Below are 24,801 nucleotides of genomic sequence, written 5' to 3'. Positions count from 1 at the left end.
GGGTTCTCTGCTTGTTGTCTGGCAACATCTCAGTGATGAAAGACTCTATTTCAGTTTTAGTAGGCAGGTTTAACAAGCAAGATATAATGCATTAATTAGAGAGCTCTGGATGTGCTGGGCTAGCTTTTTCCCTTGCTTTCAGTCTTTATCCTAAGCTAACTGTCCTCTGGCTCCAGTCTTATATTTACAAATATGAGAACGGTATCAATCTTCCCATTTAACTTCCCATTTAAAGAAATTGAATAGGCATTTTGCCTAAAATGTCTAACTATTCCTTTTATTAATTATTTTAAAAGGGTATATTTATTGTCAGGCACTGTTTAACCCAATAAAGTTAAGCAAACAGACAAGCAGCAGCTCTAATGTACAGCTGAAATGTAGCATAAGATATAGCAGTACGAAGGTGTGTCTATTTAGAGTGTAGCAGGGTTACAGAAGGTCCAAGGTTCAAGGTATAAAATTATATGGACAGTGATGTCAGACTAGGTTTCACAGCATTTCACCAGCTAAATGTCTTAATTTGTTGTTGTTTTGTCTCAATTGTCTGAATGCACAGATGTTCATGACATACAGTCAAATATCAAATTGAAACCACTTCTTATTCAAATTAAATCATAAACCCCCATGGCCAAATAATCCAAAAAAGATTAGCCTAGATGCCTTTTGATGGAGTGGCTGTGAATCTTAAGTCTCTTAAATTTTCTCATGGACATGCATGTCCTCATATAGGGAGTTGAAACAGTGAATCCGTCTAAATTAATTTATTTACTCCAAGAAAGTTGGTGGCTTATTGTACTGAATCTAGTAAATCTGATTGTAGCTTTGCTTGACTTGCTCTGTACACGTCTGTCTGGTGATGTGATCATTAATGGTAAATAAGGCAAATTCTGTTGATTTTCACAGTGATTTTTTTGTAACAGTTTACACGAGGATACATGGATATTTTAGATTTTTTTTTTCATCAGAATACACAGTATTTGTTTATTTAACACTTCATTTACCTCACAGCAAACACTGCGAACACCACCCAACAAGCTATACAACATACTTCCCCTCTAGTTAGTGATAAACTTATAGGAGAGGCAGGAGACGATAGCAACGGCCACATTTTTTACAGTTAGCAGTAGGCATACACTTTGGCCGTGTTCATTTTTTTGAATTTCCATTAATCAACATGTTTCCTGGAAAATACTAGACTGGATTAATTTCTGATTAAAATTACCAGTGGATCCTTCAGATTACACTAGATCTCAGCATAAGGTTTGTACAACTTAATGTTTTTTTAAAAATGCTTAATATAAAAATCTATTCACAGCACAATAAAAATAAATAAAAGTTATAAACAAAATGTTAGTTTATTGCTGCTGATGAATAGAATGGAGTACGTGTAAGGTCAGATGTGTAATGGTTTTAAAGTTTCATAGTTTTTAGTTTAACAGTTATAAAAACTGTTAAACAAACTAAATAAATACAAATGAATAATGACAATGCATTTGCTTTCCTTTGTTTTCCTAGATTTTGATTAATCTTCAAGTAAAATACATAAAAAATACAATACTTACATAATACAGAAGTTATGATTAGTTATTGTTTTTTAGAATTTAGCACTTGATTCAGAGTTAATTGTTAAAGCTTATTTAAAAATAGTTAGTATTTAGATTCAGATCTGGGAACTCATTTGGTACTGATTCACTGAAGCCAGCAATCTGTTCTCAGGAAACTTATCAGTATCTATTCATTAACTGAGATTCATTTAGCCATTCAGTAACAGGCAAGACAAGTTTATAATATTTATAGTATTATATAGTATATAGTATTGTCTAGCACAACAACAAGGCAATTCAAAGTGCTTAACATAAAAGGCATCAAGACTGAATATAAAAGCAACATGAGACGATATAAAAAGACTTTTAAATTTTAATTGAAAAGTATTGATTGGAAATAAAAAATAAGCTAAAATAGAGTAAGACAGATAAAACAGGAGAATAAAAGTTACAGTGCAGTGTAAGATATTAACCCTCAAATTTGAGAGTTACAGCAGACCTGCAGTTTTCTGGGAGTTTGTTCCAGATATGTGGAGCATAAAAACTGAACGCTGCTTCTCCATGTTTAGTTTTGACTCTGGAAACAGAAAGCAGACCTGTCCCAGACGACCCGAGAGGTCTGGATGGTTCATAACGTAGCAGCAGATCAGAGATGAATTTTGGCCTTTAACCATTCAGTGCTTTATAAACCAACTGCAGTAATTTAAAATCAATTCTTTGACAGACAGGAAGCCAGTGTAAAGATCTGAGAACTGGAGTAATATGCTCTACTTTCTTGGTCTTACTGAGGACTCAAGCAGCAGCGTTCTGAATCAGCTGCAGTGCAGACCTGTAAAGACACTGTTACAGTACTTGAGACTACCAAAGATAAATGTATGGAGAAGTTTTTCCAAATCCTGCTGAGACATAAGTCCCGTAATTCTTGATATACTGTTAAGGTGATAGTAGGCTGACTTTGTAATTGTCTTAATGTGGCTGTTGAAATTCAGGTCTGAGTCAGTCCACCAAGATATCTGGCTTGGCTTGTAGTTTTTTTTTTTTGTAGTTTTTAATGTTTTGTAGTTTTTAACGTTACCGATTGAAGCTGACTTTTAATTGTTCTTCCTTGGCTCCAGAAACAATTACTCCAGTTCTATCTTTGTGTAATTGAAGAAATAAAATCAGTTAGTATCTGATTTGTTCCTCACTTGTTTCTTACTTAGAATTGTATTTACCTTGTTGTTAAATGTTACGTATATTCTAAAAGTAATTACCTTTATTGCTTAAATGTCTTCATTTACTCATTATTTTTCTGACTGAGACTTGTTGATATAAAAACTGTTTTTGTTTTGCATTGTCAAGGATGAGAAAGGACAAGACAAAAACTCTCCTGATGTTTGGAGCTCTCGGCCTGTTGGCTTTACATTTGTGGAAAAGTGTATTTACTCACCCTGCAACCAAACACTTGCAATTATATGTGAGTGAGGATGCCAGTCAAAAGAAGCTAAGCACCAAAAACAACTCTTATGTGTCAAGGTGTCAACAAAATATGTCTGCTGTCAACATCTCAGGCTTCAGCTCTCTTCCTGGTAGTATAAAAGACTTTCTCTACTATCGTCACTGTCGCCATTTCCCCATGCTACTGGACATCCCTGACAAATGTGGAGGAGCTGATGAATCTGCAGAAGTCTTCCTTCTGCTGGTCATTAAAAGTTCCCCTGTGAACTACGAGCGCCGAGAGGTGCTGCGCAAAACCTGGGCTAAAGAGAGGTTACACAATGGTGTGTGGATCAGAAGGATCTTCATCTCAGGAACAATGGATACAGGTTTTGAGAAGGAGAGACTGAACACAATCCTTGAACTGGAGCAATGCGAGTACAATGACATCCTTCAATGGGACTTCAATGAATCATTCTTCAACCTCACCTTGAAGCAGATTCTCTTCCTTGAATGGATGGAAAGAAACTGTCCAAATGCTCGCTTTCTGCTAAATGGTGATGATGACGTCTTTGCCAACACAGACAACATGGTTGAGTATCTCCAAAGCCTCAAGGACAATGATGGAAGCAAGCACCTTTTTACTGGCCATCTGATCCAGAATGTGGGGCCCATTAGGGATTCACAGAGCAAGTATTTTATCCCAGTTCAGGTGCAGGAGTCAGACTCATACCCCCCCTACTGTGGTGGTGGGGGCTTCCTCTTATCTGGCTACACAGCTTTGGTCATATACAAAATGTCTCACTCCATTACCATTCTTCCCATTGATGATGTTTACATGGGAATGTGTTTGGCTAAAGCAGGACTTCGTCCTGTTTCCCATGCGGGTGTGAAGACAGCAGGACTGCACATTCCCTCTAAGAAAATAGATCTGTATGACCCTTGCTATTATAGAGACCTTTTATTGATACACAGATTCTTACCAGCTAAGATATATTTTATGTGGCATAGAATATTTGACCCTAATCTGAAATGTAATATTAATTGATGCTGCTCAGTAAAATCGGGTTTAAAGTTTACTTGACTTAATTTTGATGACATGTTGCTTATTTGTGATCACAAAAGTCAGTAGATGTCATCCTCAATCAGAATGTCTAATGTAATATCAGTCCATCTGATTTAAATATTACAGTGACATTTTCAGAGCCACTAGAGGCGCAAATAAAAAGATTGATAATCATCACATATGAACAGCTTTACATTGTTATTTATAGGTTTTATGTGTACTTGTTCATTACTGATATTATTATCCTAACATTATTGAACTCACCTACACACCAACATTCATCTCTTAAAAACACCTAAGTCCAGTTGCCTTGGATTTAAATATTCTAGGTTTCACACTTATTTATAGAGCACTTTGTAAACTCCTTGTGATAATGCCAGTAAATATTTTTTTTTTTAAAACCTGCTGCCACAAACATTGCTTTATTTCAAACATGATGTAAATGCAAATAAAAAAATACAAAAGCATATTCTGTATATTCTTCACTACAGCACAACACTACCACAGTAAAAATGCAGGATATGAAAATATATTTTTTCTTCAATACATTTTTAGTTTAAAAAAAACTTCAGGTTCTGTAATTTATTTTTACCCCTTTAGACACAGCTAGTCATACATTTAATCAAATTTATGCTTTGCAGTGCTGAGTGCAGTGTGTTTTGCATTTCTTAAGTTAACCAGTATTTTATTTGGTCTGGCTGGAGAGAGGAGTAATAGTTAAATATCCTAAACCTGCGGCTGATATGTTGCCCTAAACAATGTACCATATGTACAGTAGAAATGTTAGTCTTGAGCATTAATGCAGTTTTCCCACTTAGCCTGTATTATGAATATTCTTCTATATATGACTGTAAGAATACATGATGAAATGTACCACACTGAGATCTCAGACAGTTAGGAGCTTATCCTTGTTTAATATTACCTCCAGAGTGGGAAACTTTATGGTAGGATAAGGTTCAAAGGAAGTCTTAAAATGTGGTTCGGGAGAGTTCTTGCTTTTATTGCTCTATTGCTGTGAACGGTAAATGCAATAAATATTTAATATGTGCCACATATCCTAATGGGTTACACACGTACTCATAAAACTGGAGTTACATCCAGGTAACTTCTGTTTTTCATCTGCCTTTGGTATATTTTCCTGTCCTCTTTTATGGCCATCCAGGGCTAAAGAGTAGTGGGACTGGGAAAGGGGTTTACAGTGTGTTCATTGAGTAGCATATTATCAGTCGATAAGTCAGTGTGTGACTGCTAAGATATATTGTCTGTACCTGTGTAAACTGAATTTCCATTGTGATAGTGAATGAAATTGTATCATTTTACACTGTTCTTCTGAGGCATGAGTTCCACTGTGACATAACACAGGCTCTTTATCAGCCTTTAAGGTTCTCTCTCTCGTCTTGCATGATAGTTTCAATTTGGTCTCCCAGGGTGGGGAAACATGGCCGCTCCTCAAAGTTGTACGCCCAGCACTGCTTCATCAAACTGTACACCTGGTGTCCCAATGAGAAAAATATTGAGAGTTATTTTCATGGTAGAGATAGAGCACTACAGTGTTGTTATTTGTATGGTACAGTATGACAACTGTAGTGAGCAGTTGAAGACTTGAAGGTCAAAATAAGATGTTAACAATTTTTATATAGCTGAGAAGACTGTCAGGCTATCTGCCTCTGTGATGTATTTTACACTTTGGGCAACCATTTGGCACCAAATTTGCCACATGAAAGCTAGTGTATTTCGATTACTGAACAATACAGAATGAACATACCTTGAGTGGGCAGTTTGGAGGCGAAGGCAACCTCCAGTTATTCTTTAGAATATTTGCCAGATGCATTGAAATGGATGGACCCTGCACATTGTGTCCAATCTCCTGCATGCATAGCTAAAATGGTGAAATAAATGAAACCACAATGGTACTGCAATTCGATTAGAAGATAAAAAGTCTCTTTCACAATTCATAATAATAAAATAATGAAATATTGCCCATACATGTACTGTATGTATAGATAATAAACCATTACTCTTTTTGGGTTGATGTTCATATCGCAGTAGGAGAAGAGCTCGTGAAGAACGACTCCAAAACTCCAGACGTCTGATTTGTGGGAGAATCTGGACTCATTTATGGACTCTGGAGCGTACCTGCAAAAAATGAGCAGGGTAGCCATTAGACCTCCAGGACCTCACATTCTGATCTTCACTTAAATAATGAGAACTTATGAGAGCAAAAATAAACAATAGTCTTCTCAATTTTTTGAGTTATGAGAAACAGCAGGCCTAATATAGCTTCTAAGTTTCAGTAACTTATTTTGCATGAAAGAGAAAAACATGGGCTTAGCTTACGCCACCATGTTCTACAATATACTGACTTTAATGAGAATAAAATTCTGTATCAAAACATACAACATCACTGTACTTTCAGACTTACATTAACAACAACCAGAACACAGTGGATGCAGAAAGAACCATGACACAGAGTTAAAGCCCCGTTGGTGTAGGTTTTTGTTTTTTTTTTTCATTTGGGCAACTCCTAGTGGTACAATTAATATACAGTTGCTCCCTGAAAGTCAAAAGCCAGGGCTTCAGCCTGCTCTGAATGCTCCGTTTGCAAAGATAACGCTACTTCCTCATTTAACTGATGTCAGATTGTTTGTGCATGCCCACAAACGGCTGCCGGTTCTGTAGCCTTTGTTACTAAAATTGTTCCACGGGCTGTTTATGTTGTCCACCCACATATTTCAGATCAAATTTGTGCTCGGACATGTAAGGATGTATTTGAGAAGTTGATATTTTAAGTAGAAGGAGAAAAAGGAGTGAAATACGACTACGCTTGTTTGTTTACGAAGCTGCTGGAAGTCTGTTAAGGGGCAATTTGTGGAAGCTAACCAATCAGAACAGAGTGGGCTCATCGAGAGGGGGGCTTTAAAGAGACAGGAGCTAAAATGGCCTGTTTCAGACAGAGGCTGAACTGAGGGGCTGCATAAAGGGCCAGTATAAGATAAATAAGGAGTTTGAATTGTAAATCATGCAAAGGTATTCCAGCAGAGCCCCAGAATATGAATTTAGACCTGGAGATGTGCTTGATATGTCCCATTTAAAGGTGATTTGAATTTTCAAACATGAGGAGATCTACCAGAAGATTGGGCTCTCTCCAGGCTGTGTGACTCGGTAGTACTCCTTGTCAGAAGGAATAATCTTGGTCAGCCCAAAATCAGCAATTTTCACCAGTGATTCACTGGCCACAAGAATGTTTCTTGCTGCAAGGTCTCGATGCACATAACGTAGGGTCTGCAGGTACGCCATCCCCTAGAAAAATTAAAAACAGCAAAACCGAAGAAAAGAAAATAAGTCTCATCCCTTTATATTTAGCAGTACAAAGGATCTTTGATAGTATCTCAGATAAAAATTAAATTTATTTATGGAGCCACAAGGTAAGACATATAGGCTCATGAGCCTGCTGAACCTTGTACAAGCACATTATACAACAATAAATCACATGATGCTTTTTATAGCTTTAATTGTTTCAGCACTATGATTTTGTCCGATGAACTCCTTACTATTGGTTTGTTTATAATGTTAGTAAAGCAAGAGAGGTGGTTCTGCAGGTTTAATCCAAGAGTATCATGATTGTCACAGCAAATTTAGGTTCTGACGGGATTCCTCCCAAATACAAATATTCAGTCCTGCAGAATTATATTCCTGCAAAAATTCCTGTCACAATTTCTGCTGGACTTTTTTGAGGGACAAATGTGAATTTATTTCGGGAATGTTACAAAGCTACTTGTTGTTGGTTATCAATCTTAATCTCCAAAAGTGACAAGATTTTGTCATCCAATGATTAATTTACAGTACATTCAAACTTCATTTACTGTATCTGATTATTACCTTACAGATCTGTGAAGCAAAAAGTAGCATGCGCCTGGTGTTGATGTGTCGGTTATTCTCCAAGTAGCCAATAAGGCTGCCATAGGGTAGGTACTCCATCACCAAACTCATACTGAGGCGACCTGTGAGCAGGCAAACAGTGTTGAAAGTCAATCCAAAACCCAGCAGACACTTCCTATCTTCTCTGATTCCTTAAGTCAGTCATAAATCACTGTCGATTAACATCTAAAATTCAAAATGTAAACCAGGATCATGCACTGGATACATATACTGTAAAGGTTGGACCGTGCCACATCAACACAAAAATCTAAAAAAAATATCAAAAAGAAAACTGAGTTATGGGTTTTTTGGATTATGGAGTTATTTTACTGAAGTTACTTTGTGACATCATCTGCTGTGTTTGCAGAGAGTTTTTATTACCCATGCTGTAGCACACTCCTCTGTATTTGACAATGTAGTCACAGTGCAAAACACTGAGGGTGTTGACCTCCTTCTGGAAATCCTCCAGAGTCGACTGCTTATTAGGCTGCAATTTCTTCACAGCGACCAGCTCACCAGTGTTATCACCCAACGGGTCATAACGACAAAGTTCAACACTGCCGAAGTTTCCCTGGAAAAATGTTGATTCAGATAAAGTCATCCAGTTATCAGTCATACTCAAGAAAATCACACCCTGCCATATAACTGCAGAGAACACTGTAGAAAAAAATTAAGTCTGCATGCAAAGAGACATATCTTATTACAAACTATCACCACTAATCAAGTGTTGATTTCCTTTGACTACAAGGATGTGTGCCACTGCTACATTTTTTTTGCATGTTTCAAATAGAAAATAAACACTAACTTTAATTGGCTGTAAATCCAATAATAATAATCAAGCACAATAAAAAGCTCATCCAATTTCCACAAAACCTAAGATGATGATTTTTAAAAGTGGACTGATTTGCACAAAGGTTGCTCTGCTATACTTCAGGCTTACTTTTCCCAGTGGGGAGATGTAACGTAGGTGTCTCTCCTCAAATAATGTCTGGTCGTGCTGAGCGGGGCTGAGGGCTCTCCACACTGGGCTCTGTGTGACAGGCTCAGTAGCGAGAATCACATAGTCTGCCATGAAACAAGAAATGTTTGATTGCAATAATGACTGGTTTGTTTGTGTAATTGAATATCTCGATTTACATTTACATGAAGCGTATTATATTCACATTTACATTCAATTCAATTTTCAATTCAATTTTATTTATATAGCGCCAAATCACAACAAAAGTCATCTCAGGGCACTTTTCACATGGGGCAGGTCTAGACCATACTCTTTAATTTACAATAAGCTTATTATAGTTATATTTCAATCAGCTTTCTCAAATCCCAAACAGGTTCTGCAAAATCCTCTGTAGACCTATTTGCAGGTTGTAAATTTAAACACTATCTACTGCAGCTTTGACAGGGAGTAGTATCTCTTGTCTATATTTGTTTTATATTCTACGTTATATTCTAGACATGTTTTATTTTCAGCTGAGTAGTAATACACATCATTACCTGAAGTGATCAGACTGTTGAGTTGACGGATAATACTTCGACAAGAAGGTCTGAAGGCTGCCTGGTAGTCCATACACTGACTGATCAGATCGGCTAGCTCTGTCCACTGGGAAGGAGGCAGCTGCTGGAAGCTCTCATAAAACTGCTGCTTCTACAGAAAAACAGTATCACACCATTAACTGTAAAAGAGCTTTATTCTATTTTAATAAAGCTTTATTTTATTTTCCTGTATTCATCTTTTATGTATTGTGTGGTTTTGATCCAGTTCACAGAAATCTCAGTTTCATTTTTGTTTTTTGTTAAGATTTTTTTAGTCATTGCTCGACTTGAAAAATGTGCCACTTAGTGAAGTGTGACCATGAAGGAGGGTCATTAGGAAGACATGCAGGCCAGGCTGAACTTAAGACGGTTTAGTCTCACTTAATCCAAAACTAATAGTGTTTTCAAAGAGCCCTCATCAACCTCATAAAGTTAAATATTTCTGAGTTTATCAGCAGGAAGTTGCCCTCAAGCAGCTGATAAAGTGTTAAACTGATATAAGTTCATGTGGAGATTAGTTTCCACATTAGTGAAATAGAAGGTGTCACTTCTTTGAGATTTTGAAATGAGACAGACTTCATGAGCAGACTTAAGAGATGTATCTTTGTGGATTATTGAACTGCAATCACATGTTCTATGGACTCTTCCGAACTTAGAGTCACTAGTTAGTTTGATATGAAAGTTATGTTACAATCTGTGCTGATGGATTTATGACAGACTGGCACCAAATATTTTTTCTGTGCGTCATGCCTTTTATGGCTTTATTTGATATTTGTGATTGTATTGTTATAATGTATTTGCTATGTCTCTCTTGAAGAAGTGCGATATATTAGCAGGTAGGTTTCCAGTCAAACATTGACAAACATGTGCTGTAAGGTACATTTAAATTGTGAGAAAAAGATGGTATACTTTCTTCTGTCACCTCAGATGTTCTAAATGTGTGGGAGACAATTTTTTTCAGTGTGTATTTGGCTCCAACAAAGGAAAAGAAGAGGGAGTACCTTGTCCAGGTCCCAGCCTCGCAGTGGAGCGTTCCCACCGTTGAAGATTTCCCACACAGTGGCACCAAAGCTCCACTTATCAGACTCCAGGGTCAGGTTATCTGGAGCCTCGAGCACCTCAGGGGCCACCCAGGGAATTCTGTCCAGGATAACTAAGAGAGCACACACAGAAATCCACATACATGTATTAATAATTACACAAAATTACTGAATCTCACTGTATAAATGTGTTCTTATTTATGTTGTAAAGTCTGTAAATTATATACAGTATATATGGTTAACTAATACAGTAAATATTGTGAATTTATTTCACGACACTGTTCTTCTATTTGTTTCAATGTGGAACAATGTGGACATTTAAATGTGTCACACTGACTTTAGTTTGGAAACACATTTACCTCACCGGTCTATTTACTTTTACTAAGAGCATTACTAAATGGATCCACAGCCACACTACATCATCTATCACATATATATCTACTTTTTCCTCTCCTAACAGTCATATACAGTATATGTATTGTAAATGGACCTGTATGATGGTTTCAGACATGGTTACAGGGAGATTTGCTTTACCATCTTTGCCCAGCATTGCTACATTGATGCCTGGATCACTCAGCTTGATGAAAGGAGAGCTGCCCTGTGATAGGTCACCTTCTCTGGCCAGCAGCAGATTTTTGGTACAGATATTTCCATGAACGATGCCCTTTTCTTCCTGCAAGACAAGTTACATGTCAAGACATTTGATTAGTTATTTGACATTTAATTTATTGTACTGCTGCATTGGTCAACTTTGAAGCATTTTCTAACAAAGTAGGGCCCATGCTTTCATCCTTTGTGAAAGGATTACAGACTTTTTTTTTATTATCATGTACACATGCACATGAGACAGTAAATTTGCTAATTGAATAAAGTTTAACCAGGCAACCCTGCTCTATATTGTGTTTTTGTTGCATCAGCAGAGTTTATCTTACCAGAAAGTTGAGGGCAGACGCAAGCTGTTTGGCTACGTCAAGTTTCCAGCTCACCGACACAGATCTCCCTCTCTTCAAGTAAAGGTCGAGGGCCCCGTACTTGACAAACTCTTGCACCATTATGTCTGTAAGGCACAGCGAGATTTGTTTCTACAGCTGACTCCAAACATGAAGTCAGAAATGCTCACTCCACAGGAAAGGGACTGAGCTGAGGTCAAATGAGGTGAAGACGTGAGGAGAGTTATTTCGCTCAATATGAAGAGAATGATTTTAATGTCTCCATTCATTCCTTAGTACAATTTTTGGGTTTGCAGTTTACAGTTTGCAGATGTAAGGAATTTTACAGGAATATAGCACATAAATACAACTGCGCCAACTTTAACCAAATATAATCTGGTTTTAATCTTCTCTAAACAGCAAAACGCTGCTCATATTCACCACAAATATTTATATTTACACAATTCATTCACAGCACGTTGTCACATCTAGAAAGCATACAGCACATTAGCTTCATCAAGCTGATAAGCACACGATCAATCAGCGAAGTGTAGCAAATAAAGGGATAGTCAAGTAGAAACCTGCAGCTTGGTTTGAACTTACTTTTTGCTCCATAAACACTAACACCATAAACATGGAGGAGGTGTTTATGTGAAATCTGACTCATTAAGCTGGCAGCTTCAAAGAATGACTGAGAAATAGAAAAGACAAACACCATAAATGTTAAAATGAACATGTTAGATCTATGAGTAATTCGCAAAAATATTAATATTTTGATCTAAAGAAACCTACCTCCCAGCAGTTCTTGTGACCCACATCGAGCTCTTTCAGTAGAACTTCGGTTGTGTGTTTCTCCCCATCACGCGTGTCTGTTTTGTAGCCTTTGAAAATTCGAGTGAAGGATCCTTGTCCGAGGCTTTCATCCTTACAGAAAAAATACATACAAAAAATACATTTAAGTTTCCTCCAACATAAATAACAGCCTATATTGAAGTCTTCAAATCAGTTTGACTACATTTTAGTAGGATTACTAGCGGTAATAGTTGCTGTTTTTATAGTAGCCATACTAGTAACTATAGCTGTAGGATAAGGAGTAATAGTGGTAATTACATAAATGCAGTAGTGGTCGTGACTGGAAAAAGTAGTTAAAATAATATTCATAGCAATAATTGGAGGAAAAGTAGTTTTAGTGGTACTAGTCGTATCAGGACTACATACTCACCCATTTTAGGTCATCATATCTGATCATGTGGAACTGGATGTGACTGAATTTGTTCCTTTCAGGTGTTGGTGACCCTTGAGTTTCTACAGAGCTGCTGTTGCGTATGATGATGAGATTTGTAAGCTCTGCAGGAATACCAGAAAATATGTTTATTGTTAAACAATCTACACAGCTTGAAAATACACATACTGCATCTCTGTTCAAGCAAGAAATTCAGATGACGAGTTGATGCGTGATTTCATGGAGTGTCGACAGTGAGTGCATTCACATGTATCCAACTGTATCCTACGCTATTCACTTCAACATGTAGATTATACATGACCTGAATTAAAGATGCACAAACTGATCAGAAACCTGGATCAAGCGCTTATAAGCCAAGAGAGCATGGTATCAATAGTGAATATTGCAACAGTACCCTGATTTCTTTTGGAAAAACACAGCTAGCATATACTTGGGTTTCTCAAAACACAGATAAGGGCTTATCCAGATTGCTATAACCAGCTATTATGTACGTGCAAAAAAAACCCTGAATGGATACTCAAAAAACGATCTTATCTGCGATACTAGTGTGCATGTAAACATACTTTAATCTTTCTTAACATGGGCAGATTTGGATTTTGTGTTAGTTCTGTACATAAGACTTTGAATTACGTCACTCTGCTTGTTTAAATGCATGAAATACCCAACAGTGTGTGTTATTTTGTGATAATGGCTACAAAAGAGACGCAGTAATACAAGTATGTACACTACTGCATATAATACAGTATTGAACATCATCAGGGTTTGAAGACAGCTGACTTTTGTTTTGTACATGCATGAGAAGAAGAAATCATGGTGAAACAAACACCAACATCAATTAACAAAGTTACAGATTCACTACTATATATGTTTAGTAGTGTATATTCACTGATCTCAATATAGCCATGGACATGGAAAAATACCTTTGGGTCGGGGCGGACAGCAATGGGCCAACTTCACAGGTACTTCTGCCAGCAGCAGCTTGTTGTGTTGATAATAGCTGGTGAGCTCTGGCAAGCTGTTAAATGATTTCAGGACACCAGGAAGGCTGTAGTGCTCATTCTTAATAATGAGACAGTCTTTATAGTCAAGTCCGAGTGGAGTCTGTTGAAATATAATATATAATACATCAAATTTTCACAATACTGAATTAGTTGTTGTAACAACATTCTTGAGTAGACTTGAGAGAAAAGATTCCACACACTTAAACCTGGATAATGTTGTAGGTGCAAAACCATGAGCGAATGACTTTTGCACACACTTAAGTATACATATGCTTTCCTCACAAGCGGACTGTTTTTTTTTTTGGCTCCAACACCTCAACTTGTGGGTAAGGTGTTTTTTTTTGTCAGGAAACAGTATTTATAAAAAACAAGTGCATCATCTGCATAAAGCTAAATTTACAGACAGAGGCCTGTAATTTACTCACTACACTTGTGGTTGTGCTTCTAATAACAAGTTCTTTAAATGCATAATAATATATATACATTGTATAGATAATATATAATTTAAGGGCATTCAGAATATCTTTTTCATCACCAGGTTGATGAAGTACATAAAGCGTGCACAGGCACAGCTAGTAAATTGCTTTTTGGAGTAAAATCTCAAACAGGCTTCTTTGATGCCTGTCATGTGGCCTCAGTAGGAAGCTTTACCTGAACACAAACAGTGAGGAAGAAGTTGTCATAGATCTGGGGACTCTGCCGGAGAAGGAAGGTGCCACCTTTAAATCCCGACTTTTTCAGTTTGTTGACTGCAAACTCTGATCTGATCAAACAAGATATGAAAACAATATGTAAGACAGGTGCATGTAAATGGTGCTATTGGATTCAGTATTTATCAAAATGACTCACGTGATTGGGCCATGACAGTGGTATTTGATGCCCTCCAGAATACTTGGCGGGGCAATGTCTTGACAGAAGTAGTGGCTTGAGTCTGTGGTCAGTCTGAAGTAGCCATCAACAAGTGACACAAATGAAAATGCTTCTTTAAGACTCTGGAACTTGGCCTCCTGTGGTGCAAATCAAGGATACATAAATATGTTTGTTTCTTTTGCATTTATGTAATACAGTAAAGTCGCATTTCTTTACATGTTGTTAACAGAAGATACTGGTTGGGGACCATTACATGTAAAATATGTCCTTTACCAAGTATCTGTCATCTTTGCGAGTTATTGTCACCATCCTGCTGTCTTGGGAAACCTGTTCATGGCACCCCCTCATTATACTGATGTCAGTGATTTCTTGGAAATCACAGAAGGTATGCCACTCCTAAAAAAGAAGAATATTAACGGTATTTATAGAGGCTGATTAGTCAATAACATTCCCTAACTCAGGGGCAGCTACAGAGTAACACCACTCCTTATACAGTTACATTTTGCATACGGACACTGTGGAGGGCAAAAGTCCAGTCATCATAAATGCAAGACTTAGAATACTTTAAGATGAACTAATCACAATAAAAACGTAGAACAAAATGATGCAATGCAGTTTACATGGAAAATCAACACAAAGAAACAAAACACAAGAAGTAAGATATCATATACTGTAGTATGACCTAGCAGACCTTCGTCATTAGTCAAGCTGAGACTACCAGGCCTTCAGTGATTGCAAGGAAACACCTCCAAGAAAACCTTATTTTGATGAAAATGGAGGAAACCTTGGGATGCCCAGTTTATAGAAGGTTTTCCCTGGATGGCTGAGATTGCGATGGGTGCCATGGAAAAATACATAATGGACAGTAATTTCAATTTAATGAGCTGCACAAAAGACAAAAAGAAGCATGGCCAGACAGATTTCGTTGAGCTGGAGCTAGAACACAGATCATCTGATAGAACAAGGGTAAAAAGATCTAACCACTTCTCAAGCTTAATTTGATCTTGTTCTTACCAGTGCACCATCAGGCTCACAACTTCCACTGATTTGAATTCCAGTTTCCCCAGTGACCCGCACAAGAGTGACAGATGACTTTGAATGGGAAGAAGAAGCTTTCACTTGGAAGGTTTCGCATCCCACAGAAGGTTCAATGACAGCCAGCTCGATCAGGTACTTGATTTTCAAGCTGCACTCATCCACCGAGCAGTTCCCAAGCTTCTTTAAAAAACACTTGAGGGTGTTTCGGATTCGATAACGATCCAGGCGGTTGCGTTTCTGGATCGCATGTCGATGTGACTTAGGAAGGCATGATTTGTAGCTGAAGAGAGAGAGTAAATGGTAAATGGACTGCACTTATATAGCGCCTTTCTAGCCTTCTGACGACTCAAAGCACTTTTACATTACAAGCCACATTCACCCATTCACACACACATTCATAAGCTGATGGCAGGGGCTGCCATATAAGGTGCCAACCTGCGCATGAGTAGGGACTAATCATTCACACACAAATGGCACAGCGATCAGGAGCAATTTGGGGTTAAGTATCTTGCCCAAGAACACTTTGACATGCAGACTGGAGGAGCTGGGAATCAATCAGCCGATCTTCCAATTAGTGGATGACCCGCTCTATCTCCTGAGCCACAGCCGCCCCTAAAGTATGCCCCAAGTTCTCAGTTGTTTAAACTTTTACTGGTGAGGTGTGGTTTGGAAAAATAGCTACTGTACACAGAAATGTTAAATATAGCATCTCAAATATTGAAATCATGTGTAGGTTTTCAGGCTCAGACACCCAAATTTACTTTGACAGGCAAAAATTAAACATTATCTAATGTAATTACCTGACATTCTTGCAGACCTCTCTTACACTCTGATGGCGCTCTTTAGCCATTCTCCACAAGTCCAGCACTGCAAGGCCGAGGCATTCCTCCTGGGTGCTCAAAGGTGGAGACACCCCTGCCTCACTTGCGATAAAGTCATTTCGCAACTATGTGCCAAAAGAAATCAGTCAGTCTTGAATAGTAGACAATGCATGCAACAGTTTCTGGCATTTTACTGTTTGACACTGTACCATATGCAAAACAAGTGACACATTGAAGCACCACATACATTTTAAGATATCGGGATTAGAACTGGAAAATAATGAGGATATTTACTGTAGAGGGTAAGAACATTAATGGTATGAATCAAGCTACGTTTACACTAAAGGAACTTCAGACCTCTTTTGTCTTTTTGCCCTTAAAGGGATTGTCCTTTGTGTTGTAACGCAGTTCAGTAGATGTTTTGTACACCACACCAGTGTCTCAAATGTAAAGGACAGGTTCACAATTTTCTGTACTAAAACAATATTCGGGTGCCCAAATGAACACTGACATGTGGTTTTTTTGTTTGTTTTTGGGTTTTTTTTGCTGTAATCTTTCCATCTGTTCATACTGGCCATTAGAAGAACCCTTCATAAGCTAATAAAAGGCTTCAGCTGTTCAAATTAGTCAGTTCAAGTCAATATTGTTCAAAGTTACTGTCTTTTTACTGCCAAATTCTCTCTTTTATTGCTATTCTTCCACTAACTCAGACAACTGAAACCTCATATTATCTTCAGATAAATCATTTTTTACAGACGGAGGACTGTGGATTTTGTTCCCTATCATTTACATTGAAAATGTATTATGAAGGGATCACTTAATGGCCAGTATGAATAGAAGGAAAGATTACAGCGAGCAAAACCTGTTTCAATGACTCATGAGCACCTTACTGTTGTTTTAAGATAGACATGGAAAATTATAAACCTATCCTTTAATGTGATAAAAATTTATCAAACCACCCTGTGGATAAATGTAATTTTGTTGATGGATTGAATTTTAGATGTGTGTATATGGATGGCTCTGCTGGAAGTCAGAGATGTTACTTATGCCATACTTTGCCCAATATTTATTAGTTTAAGGCTATCAATCAACCAAAAAAAAGTTTGTCTGTTGTGTTAAATTAAAATGAAATAAACCCAAAAAAATATATATCTCACTGAGTAAATAAATGACATGTTTTGAAATATTTCATGCTTTACCTGAGCAAAGAGATAATCAATGACACAGTAGTCAAGCACTGGACTGATTGTGTCTCTGGTCATACTGTAGCGATACGATGTTCTTGGTCCTTGTGCAAACCAGTTTCCAAAGAAAAACCTGCATACCAAAGAGAAATCCATCATTTATCATAGCATGGCATTATTACAAACCAGTAATACTACCTCTAAGTATATGGGAATTCACTTTTTGAAGCATATTGTGTGACTACCTCTGCACACTGATTTGAACATGATACTTTAGTAAGAAAATTCATATTTAAAGGTCTACAAAAATTCTCATAAATATCCTCCAGCTGTTGATAGCTGTTCTGAACTAAACTTGATGTTGTTGCAGTATTGTAACTGCAAGTAGGAAATGCAATAAGTATTCAGTAGTGACTTAATGTACTGCATATGCCATTGTTTTGTAAGACAACAGGAAGATTAATACACTCATTTATGTCTGTAATGAACAACATTTACTAAGTACATTCTACAAGAATCATAATGTCCTGTTATTAAATTCACTTTTTTAAAAAAAAAAAATTCTAGCAATTATTCTTTCTAATAGGTCAAAATCAGAGTTACCTCTTCCAAAAAATATCGTGATAGTGTAAAGTAGGCTTGTTTCTGGAATAAATGAGTTAAAATTCTTCAATGATTTAATCACCTACCTGACTCTGAAGTGGACTTGTAAGTTTTCTTCTGTGTTGAACATGTGCGACGGAGGGTACCAAAATGAGAGATCCCCAGATGCCAAACCAAAAAGACTTTGGTACACAGGTAAGATTCCTGCAGAAAGAAATCACTAAAATCATCATAGCATGGCTGACCACGCACACTAACACCTAAAAAAAGAAAAAAAACCTTTCCTAGCAACTAGCCTTTGCACACTTATAAGAAAAAATTTAGAAACTTACAAGAAAAACACTGAATATTTGAGTCTAAAACATATAACATGGTACAGTTTATTATGCACTCAGACTTTAGTATAAGCCATGAAAAGCCTTAGACCCTGACAGTGAGATCTTACCACATTTTTTGGCGGCTTGGATGCAGACATTTTCAGCAGAGACTTGGCCAGATGATATGTGTATCGTTATTGCATCCTTTGTGGCAGGGAAGAAGTAGAGGTGTACTTGTAAACTCTGACCAGCGCTAGAACTGGACCTCTGGCTGCCTCCCCGGTCTCTGATCATCAGAGGTGCTGACTCCTCCTCACTGAGATCCATGGATACTTCTGGGGATGAAATCAACAGACTCAACGGCTGTAACAGGAAACTGTAGGGTGACATGAGTTAAGTAGTTCAACATGTGAACAAAAGTAAATTAAGGTAATCATTTGCAATTGCTAAACATCCATGAACTCCATGAACCAAATATTTGGCAAGAGCTGTCAAAGTTGTATTCAAAACTCAACTTCTAGTGGTAATTTAATGGTTGTAAAGTTATGTCACTGGAAAAAATTGAAAGATCTACACATGTGAGATGTAATTGTTTCATTTTGTAGGCTATAGCTTATGAAGAGTTTTGATCTCCAACTTTATAAAACTCAGCTACTGGCTTCACACCGAGTGATTATGTTTTAAAAATATAGTTTGACATTTTGGGAAATATGCTAGTTCACTTTCTTGTTGAGTTAAATGAGAAGATTGGTATAACTGTAATGTCTGTGTAATAAACAAGTTGCATGTTTTTTTTTTAAAGAAAGTAAAATGTATAAATTATTTTTATTTCTTGGGTGTCGCAACTGCTGTGAGTTTGCCAGGCAACTAGCAGACACTCCAGGAGGTCGTCATTTTTAGTCATTTTTATATCCTGGTTTTGGTGTGCATTAAACAAGTGAAGTATGACGTGTTAAAAGAGAGCATTAGAAGTGCTGGCAGGTGGATTTTTTTTTTAACTTTGGAGCTGTTTCCACCTATTTCCCAAGCTTACTGGCTGCAGCTTCCTAGTTGTTAACTGATCTAACTAATCAATCTTCTCATCAAACTTTTGGCAAGAAATCAAATAAGCCGTGGAAGGTTTGATGATACTGATGTGGTTTTTGTTGTACTGTGTTCAACTCAGCTGCACTTACTGAGTTAAAGGGGACGTATCATGCACATTTTCAGGTCTATATTTATATTCTTGGGCTTTACTGAAATATCTTTGCATGATTTACAGTTCAAAAAAGCTCCTTATATATCTTATACTGTCTCTTTATGCAGCTCCTCAGTTAAGCCTCTGTCTGAAACAGGTGGTCTTAGCTCCTGTCTCTTTAAAGGCCCCCTCCCAATAAGCCCATTCTGTTCTGATTGGTTAGCTCCCAGAGGCTGCATCTCGGCAGACATCCAGTGGCTCGGGAGGCTACGTAAACAAACAATAGTTGTAGAATTTCACTTCTTTTTCTTGTTCTTTACTCGAAATGAAAACTTCTCAAATACATCTGCATGTGGTCAAGCCTGAATCCAATCCAAACTATGTGAGTGGACATGCAAACAACATATGGCGTACTAGCATGCCATATGTTTGTGGGCATGCACAAACAATCTGATGTCATCATGAAAAGGAAGCAGAGGTAAAACTGCAAACAAAGTGTTCAGAATCAAAAAAATCACAAAAATTGTATGCATATTCATGATAAGTCCCCTTTAAAGGATCAGTGTGTAGGATTTAGTGGCACCTAGCAATGAGGTTGCAGATTGCAACCAACTGAATACCCCTCCCCTTCCAAGAGTGTAGGAAAACCTACGGGGGCTGCAAAACTCTTGAAAAACGTGAAAGGCCCTCTCTAGAGCCAGTGTTTGGTTTGTCTGTTCTGGGCTACTGTAGAAACATGGTAGTGCAACATGGCGGGCTCCATGGAAGAGGACCCACTCCTTCTGTAGATATAAATTGCTCATTCTAAGGAAACACAGCAATTCTTATTTTCAGGTGACTAGTGCGGTGCCCTGTTCGGAACAGGTACATTTCTCAATACCTAGAGAGCACAGTGCCCGTCCCCTAAACGCCTCTCACGCAGACTATTGGTAGATGCTGAAATTTACTGATGCTCCCTAAATGCCTCAAATGCCGACTATAGGTAGATGCTACAATTTACTGATGTTCCCTAAACGCCTCACAAGCAGGCTATCAGTAGACCCTATAATTTACCCATGTTCCCTAAACACCTCACATGCAGAATATCTGGAGACTATCCCATCCCTAATCCCATCTCTGACCACAGTGTGGGTTGCAATGGCAGAGTGGAGCTGTCCGTATTTCCCCTCATTGAATCCATGTGCAGAAGAAGAAGCAGAAGCAATGTTGTTTATGAGGTATTTTTTATATACTTCTTGAGAACCACTCATCCAAACAACCTCACACATTAACATTGCACTTCCTTGATTACCCAGCAATCCACCTACCAGGTATGACGTAGGTTGGATGAATGGTTCTCGAGATATGCCAAGGACAAACATACAGACAGACAGAGATTCCTTGCTTCACATAGAGAGATTAAACACTAATGAAAACATACTTATGAATATCAAATTTCATTTCTGCTAGTATTTCTGCCATTAGATCCCCCTAAATCTCACACACTGGTCCTTTAAGGGAAAGTGATTCAGATTCATGTTCCCTACCAAAACTTTATGATCAACCCTAGAAAATCCCATTTAGATGGCTGAAACTCACACTGTCACTGTTATACCTATAGTGTACCATATTAAAGTGTGGGTAGTTATCACATGTGAGGAGAACTTCCACCATGACTCTGAATGATGTTTTGAAATGTCAAATGTAGATTTGTGGGGATTCCCATTTTATCACATGAAACTGCTCACCATGTTCTGCTGTGGCTGAATTAAGAACACAGTACGTATGATACATGGTAATAATACATAATATTGTTTCACATTTCCATAATAAGTTTTCAAATAGTTTACTTAGACAACAATATAGATCTAATTACTTTTACTGAAATCATTATTAACATAGACAAAATTGAAATAAGAATTATTTGTATAATCTGTTACAAGTCTTACAAGTCTTTATGAAATAGTTGATGAACACAATTTGAAAACATCAAGTCTTTGTCACAGCCACCAGCAGATGAACAGAAACTGAAACATAGTTATAAACACAGCTAAAACACAAAGCAAGCACTCCACAGCGTATTGTGGGCCTTGTCATTATAAAATGAAACTTTGACATTTCTTAACACTTAATATGTAAAAAACAGCTCTATACTAGGGCTAAAAATCAATATAATGTGTTACCAAAAACATTGTTAAGCCGTTACCTTTACATTTGTACAGCAGAAGTCCTCATCTCGATTATTTGTTCTGGTAAACCGGGGCTTTTTTCTCAACTTCTGTCTTTACTCTGTGTATGTTGGCAGGAAGTGTTTGATAGGATTTCCTGTTTTAGACAAGCAAATGCGACACTATCAACAGTTCCTTTTCATCTCATGTCATCCCACGGACTGAATTGACTCAGTTACAAAGACATTGATGACTTGAATTTTCATTTTACAAAGTACTTAATTTTTCAGAAGAAGTAACTTCTAACTGTCAGGATATATATTGTGCTATACATATACACCTGTACCATAAGGGAAGTTATTAAATGAAGATGTTAATTACAAAACCTATTAAACAATGAACTTGAAATGTGACATAAAAGATGCTACACACCTGTTGACAAACTGCCACAGATTGTCTTATTCATTCCTTCAAACTGATATGAAGCTTGACTCTGCATGATTTTTGTAATTCCTGATCTCCTCCTTGGGTCAATATTTTCCCCTGACTCTGGTCTTTGACAGTCTGTCAAATACTAAAAAAACAGATTTCCATCAACTATTCTGATTTTCAGAGGTAGAATCTTAATATTTTTGTTAATTTAATTGATCCAAATCTTCCACTTGTGCACAAGAGAATCAAACTAGGTAAATTACCATGAAATTTCCTGAGCACATTTGTACTCCCTAGAGGATGAACCCTTTTCATGTTGGGTTCTGTGTTATTCTCCAGTTCCACCCACAGGTCAAAATAATAAACATACACACAGATATTGTATTTCATGATGTAATTTGCAGATCACCTTAACATTTGCATGGCATGTTAATTCTCTGATGTGGATAAACCTTTACTTTAATGACCCCAAGACCTTCCACCCTGGGTAAAACCTTTTAATTTTATCTGCACTACTAGAAAGACGTCCAGTATTTTGTTTGTCCATTCAACACTCCAGGTTTCCCTCAGGTTTCAGTAAGTTGCATACTGGACCATGATTGGCTCCAAACTAGTTGTGTTGTCACAAATCATGCTCATAGGTACGCCTATGTATGTAGGGGGGGTGTTTAAAACAAAGTCTTTATTGGCTTCTAAATGGGGAACTGGGAGAAAGCCATGTATCCCAACCCTTTGTAAGAGGCAGAAGAAAAAACAAGTGAAAGTAGGAGAGGCAGAAGCTGTAAGATGAACTGAACACAGATGAGTCACAAATAGCACAAGCAACAAATGAATTTATTAATCACAATTAATCAGCTGCATGATCTAAATTGTGATACTACAAATCCATTTAAACAGCAATCCCTCAAAAAATCCTAGAGCTCAATCTCCCTAAAACCCCAGTCTTTGAATCATCAACAGTCAGTAAAACTGTCACCAGTGATGTAATGTTACATCAGTGGTAAGATAGTGTTTTTTATAATATGATCATCCGCATAAAAGAAAAATCTGAATGTGGTCATACATGGTTCATATTACATGGAAGTCTTATTCTAGTGAAAACAAATTAATTTCTGTGCAGAAATTGACTCATCTGACATTACAGGAAACGAGAACCAGCTGACAACTGTGGTTTCACTGTTCAGCAGTGAGGTTCTTATCAGTTTCCTGTTATAGCTGTAAGAAAACCACCTGCTCTAAACTGCATTTCAATGGTTGGATTTACATCTTCCTGTCATATTGATACTCTTTTCTCATCCATTTTGCACTACATTTTAGTTTTACTCTTTATTTCTTTTCTTAATTTTTCTTTGAAACTGTTCCTGATATTTTTGAAACATATTTAAGTGACTAGCTGCCCTTGTTTTTTTCACACTTCAAGAGAAGCAACTGCGGTTAGCTTGAATTCATTCTGGTTACAATAGATACAAAAAAAGAAAAAAAGAAAGAAATGTCTGTGTGACCTACTCAGACCTTTTTGTAGAGTAAGACAAGCTCAGTATGATTCAAACTAGGGTGACCAGATGAGAATGGGTGAAATTCGGGACAGATGAGTGGGGGATGGGGCATGGCCACCAATACATTACATTCAGTGTTAATGAACAGTAAAACATGTGAAAGTCAGAACTCAACACTAAAATATATTGTTTTTGTTCATGAAGTCAATAGCAAAAAGAAACACAATGACTGTGCTGTTTGTAATAATGTGTAAATCATTATCCATTATTTCATCAGGATTAGTTTAATTAACATCATAGCTAAAAAAAAACTACAATAACCATAATTCATGTAGGCTATGGACATAAACATGCCCCACTTTGGGCAACACCAAAAGAACGCTCAATATTTAATGTTTTATTAGGCTATAATTAGTCAAAACTTCGATTTAGTCTAATTTTCGGGACAAATAGGACAGGATTGGGATAACTGCTCATAATTGTCTGGTCACCCTAATTCAAACAGTCATTGTTTAGCTAAAATTTGTAAATGACTCAGCTTCTGGCAGTTTTTTAGATCTTAGTTGATCATTTATTTACTACTAATTTGTATTGCCAAATACGTTCTATCAGACAACACAATGGCTGCTTGGATTATGTTCCATAGTGATGTTTTTCACAGTGAGGGAAGTATAATGTTTATGGAGTATAAAGCGCAAATTTAGTAAAAAAAACAAACAAATATTAAACGTACCGATCACACAGGTATTAAAAAGAGGGGCAGGGGAATTATTCAGGGCCGAGGCTTACCAGTGCAGGGGAGGTAGGAGAGGTGTCCAGAAGAGAGTCACCCCGAATCACACTGGTGAAGGGTCAAACCCAGGGATGCTCAGTTAAACACAGCACACAGGAAAAAGGAGGAACCATCACCTACAGTCACCAACCCCACCACCATGGGCACTCAGCTCCTGAAAAATAAAAAGGGATACAAAATGCATAAAGTGCTCAACCAACAAACAAAACCAGAAAAAAAGAAGAGAATAAACT

General features: G+C 37.3%; 2 protein-coding genes across 4 annotated transcripts; one reads left to right on the top strand and one right to left on the bottom strand.

The window, feature by feature from the left end:
• Nucleotides 1-3,072: 3,072 nt before the first annotated feature.
• On the top strand, nt 3,073-4,008 carry LOC121900559 (N-acetyllactosaminide beta-1,3-N-acetylglucosaminyltransferase 3-like). The gene is made up of 2 exons (XM_042416980.1): nt 3,073-3,730; nt 3,824-4,008. Exons 1-2 carry the CDS (start codon nt 3,073-3,075, stop codon nt 4,006-4,008), a joined length of 843 nt encoding a protein of 280 aa, XP_042272914.1.
• A 424-nt stretch (nt 4,009-4,432) lies between these two features.
• Nucleotides 4,433-24,782, bottom strand: jak3 (Janus kinase 3 (a protein tyrosine kinase, leukocyte)). 3 transcript variants are annotated; one of them, XM_042417547.1, is made up of 26 exons: nt 24,565-24,782; nt 22,280-22,421; nt 21,886-22,004; nt 18,652-18,899; nt 18,293-18,410; nt 17,619-17,736; nt 16,399-16,544; nt 15,575-15,878; nt 14,834-14,956; nt 14,540-14,697; nt 14,342-14,453; nt 13,610-13,790; nt 12,669-12,793; nt 12,239-12,370; nt 12,050-12,137; nt 11,450-11,574; nt 11,052-11,190; nt 10,479-10,630; nt 9,439-9,589; nt 8,885-9,009; nt 8,326-8,515; nt 7,906-8,027; nt 7,154-7,326; nt 6,045-6,162; nt 5,792-5,905; nt 4,433-5,516 (listed from the first exon to the last, which is right to left on the bottom strand). In XM_042417547.1, the coding sequence occupies exons 4-26, from the start codon at nt 18,848-18,850 to the stop codon at nt 5,397-5,399; spliced, it is 3,333 nt and encodes a 1,110-aa protein (XP_042273481.1). In that variant the 5' UTR covers nt 18,851-18,899; nt 21,886-22,004; nt 22,280-22,421; nt 24,565-24,782; the 3' UTR covers nt 4,433-5,396. The 3 variants fall into 3 exon arrangements, with proteins under 3 accessions (XP_042273481.1, XP_042273480.1, XP_042273482.1); XM_042417546.1 differs by having other exon boundaries at nt 18,652-18,858; XM_042417548.1 differs by lacking the exon at nt 22,280-22,421 and having other exon boundaries at nt 18,652-18,858.
• Between the last annotated feature and the right edge of the window lie 19 nt (nt 24,783-24,801).

This window comes from Thunnus maccoyii, chromosome 7 (assembly GCF_910596095.1).
Source record: "Thunnus maccoyii chromosome 7, fThuMac1.1, whole genome shotgun sequence".
In the NCBI taxonomy this organism is placed as follows: domain Eukaryota; kingdom Metazoa; phylum Chordata; class Actinopteri; order Scombriformes; family Scombridae; genus Thunnus; species Thunnus maccoyii.
Note: the sequence above shows the minus strand (reverse complement) of the source record. Positions and strands in the feature narration are given on the sequence as shown.

What these genes read in the sequence shown, in the direction of transcription:
- LOC121900559 (XM_042416980.1), top strand. Translation starts at nt 3,073, where the DNA reads ATGTCTGCTGTCAACATCTCAGGCTTCAGCTCTCTTCCTGGTAGTATA. An exon ending in TGGGGGCTTCCTCTTATCTG is followed by an intron (nt 3,731 to 3,823) that starts GCTACACAGCTT and finishes TGGCTAAAGCAG; the next exon opens with GACTTCGTCCTGTTTCCCAT.
- jak3 (XM_042417547.1), bottom strand. Translation starts at nt 18,850, where the DNA reads ATGGATCTCAGTGAGGAGGAGTCAGCACCTCTGATGATCAGAGACCGG. An exon ending in GCAAAGATGACAGATACTTG is followed by an intron (nt 14,698 to 14,833) that starts GTAAAGGACATA and finishes TTTGCACCACAG; the next exon opens with GAGGCCAAGTTCCAGAGTCT. An exon ending in GATATGATGACCTAAAATGG is followed by an intron (nt 12,371 to 12,668) that starts GTGAGTATGTAG and finishes TTTTTCTGTAAG; the next exon opens with GATGAAAGCCTCGGACAAGG.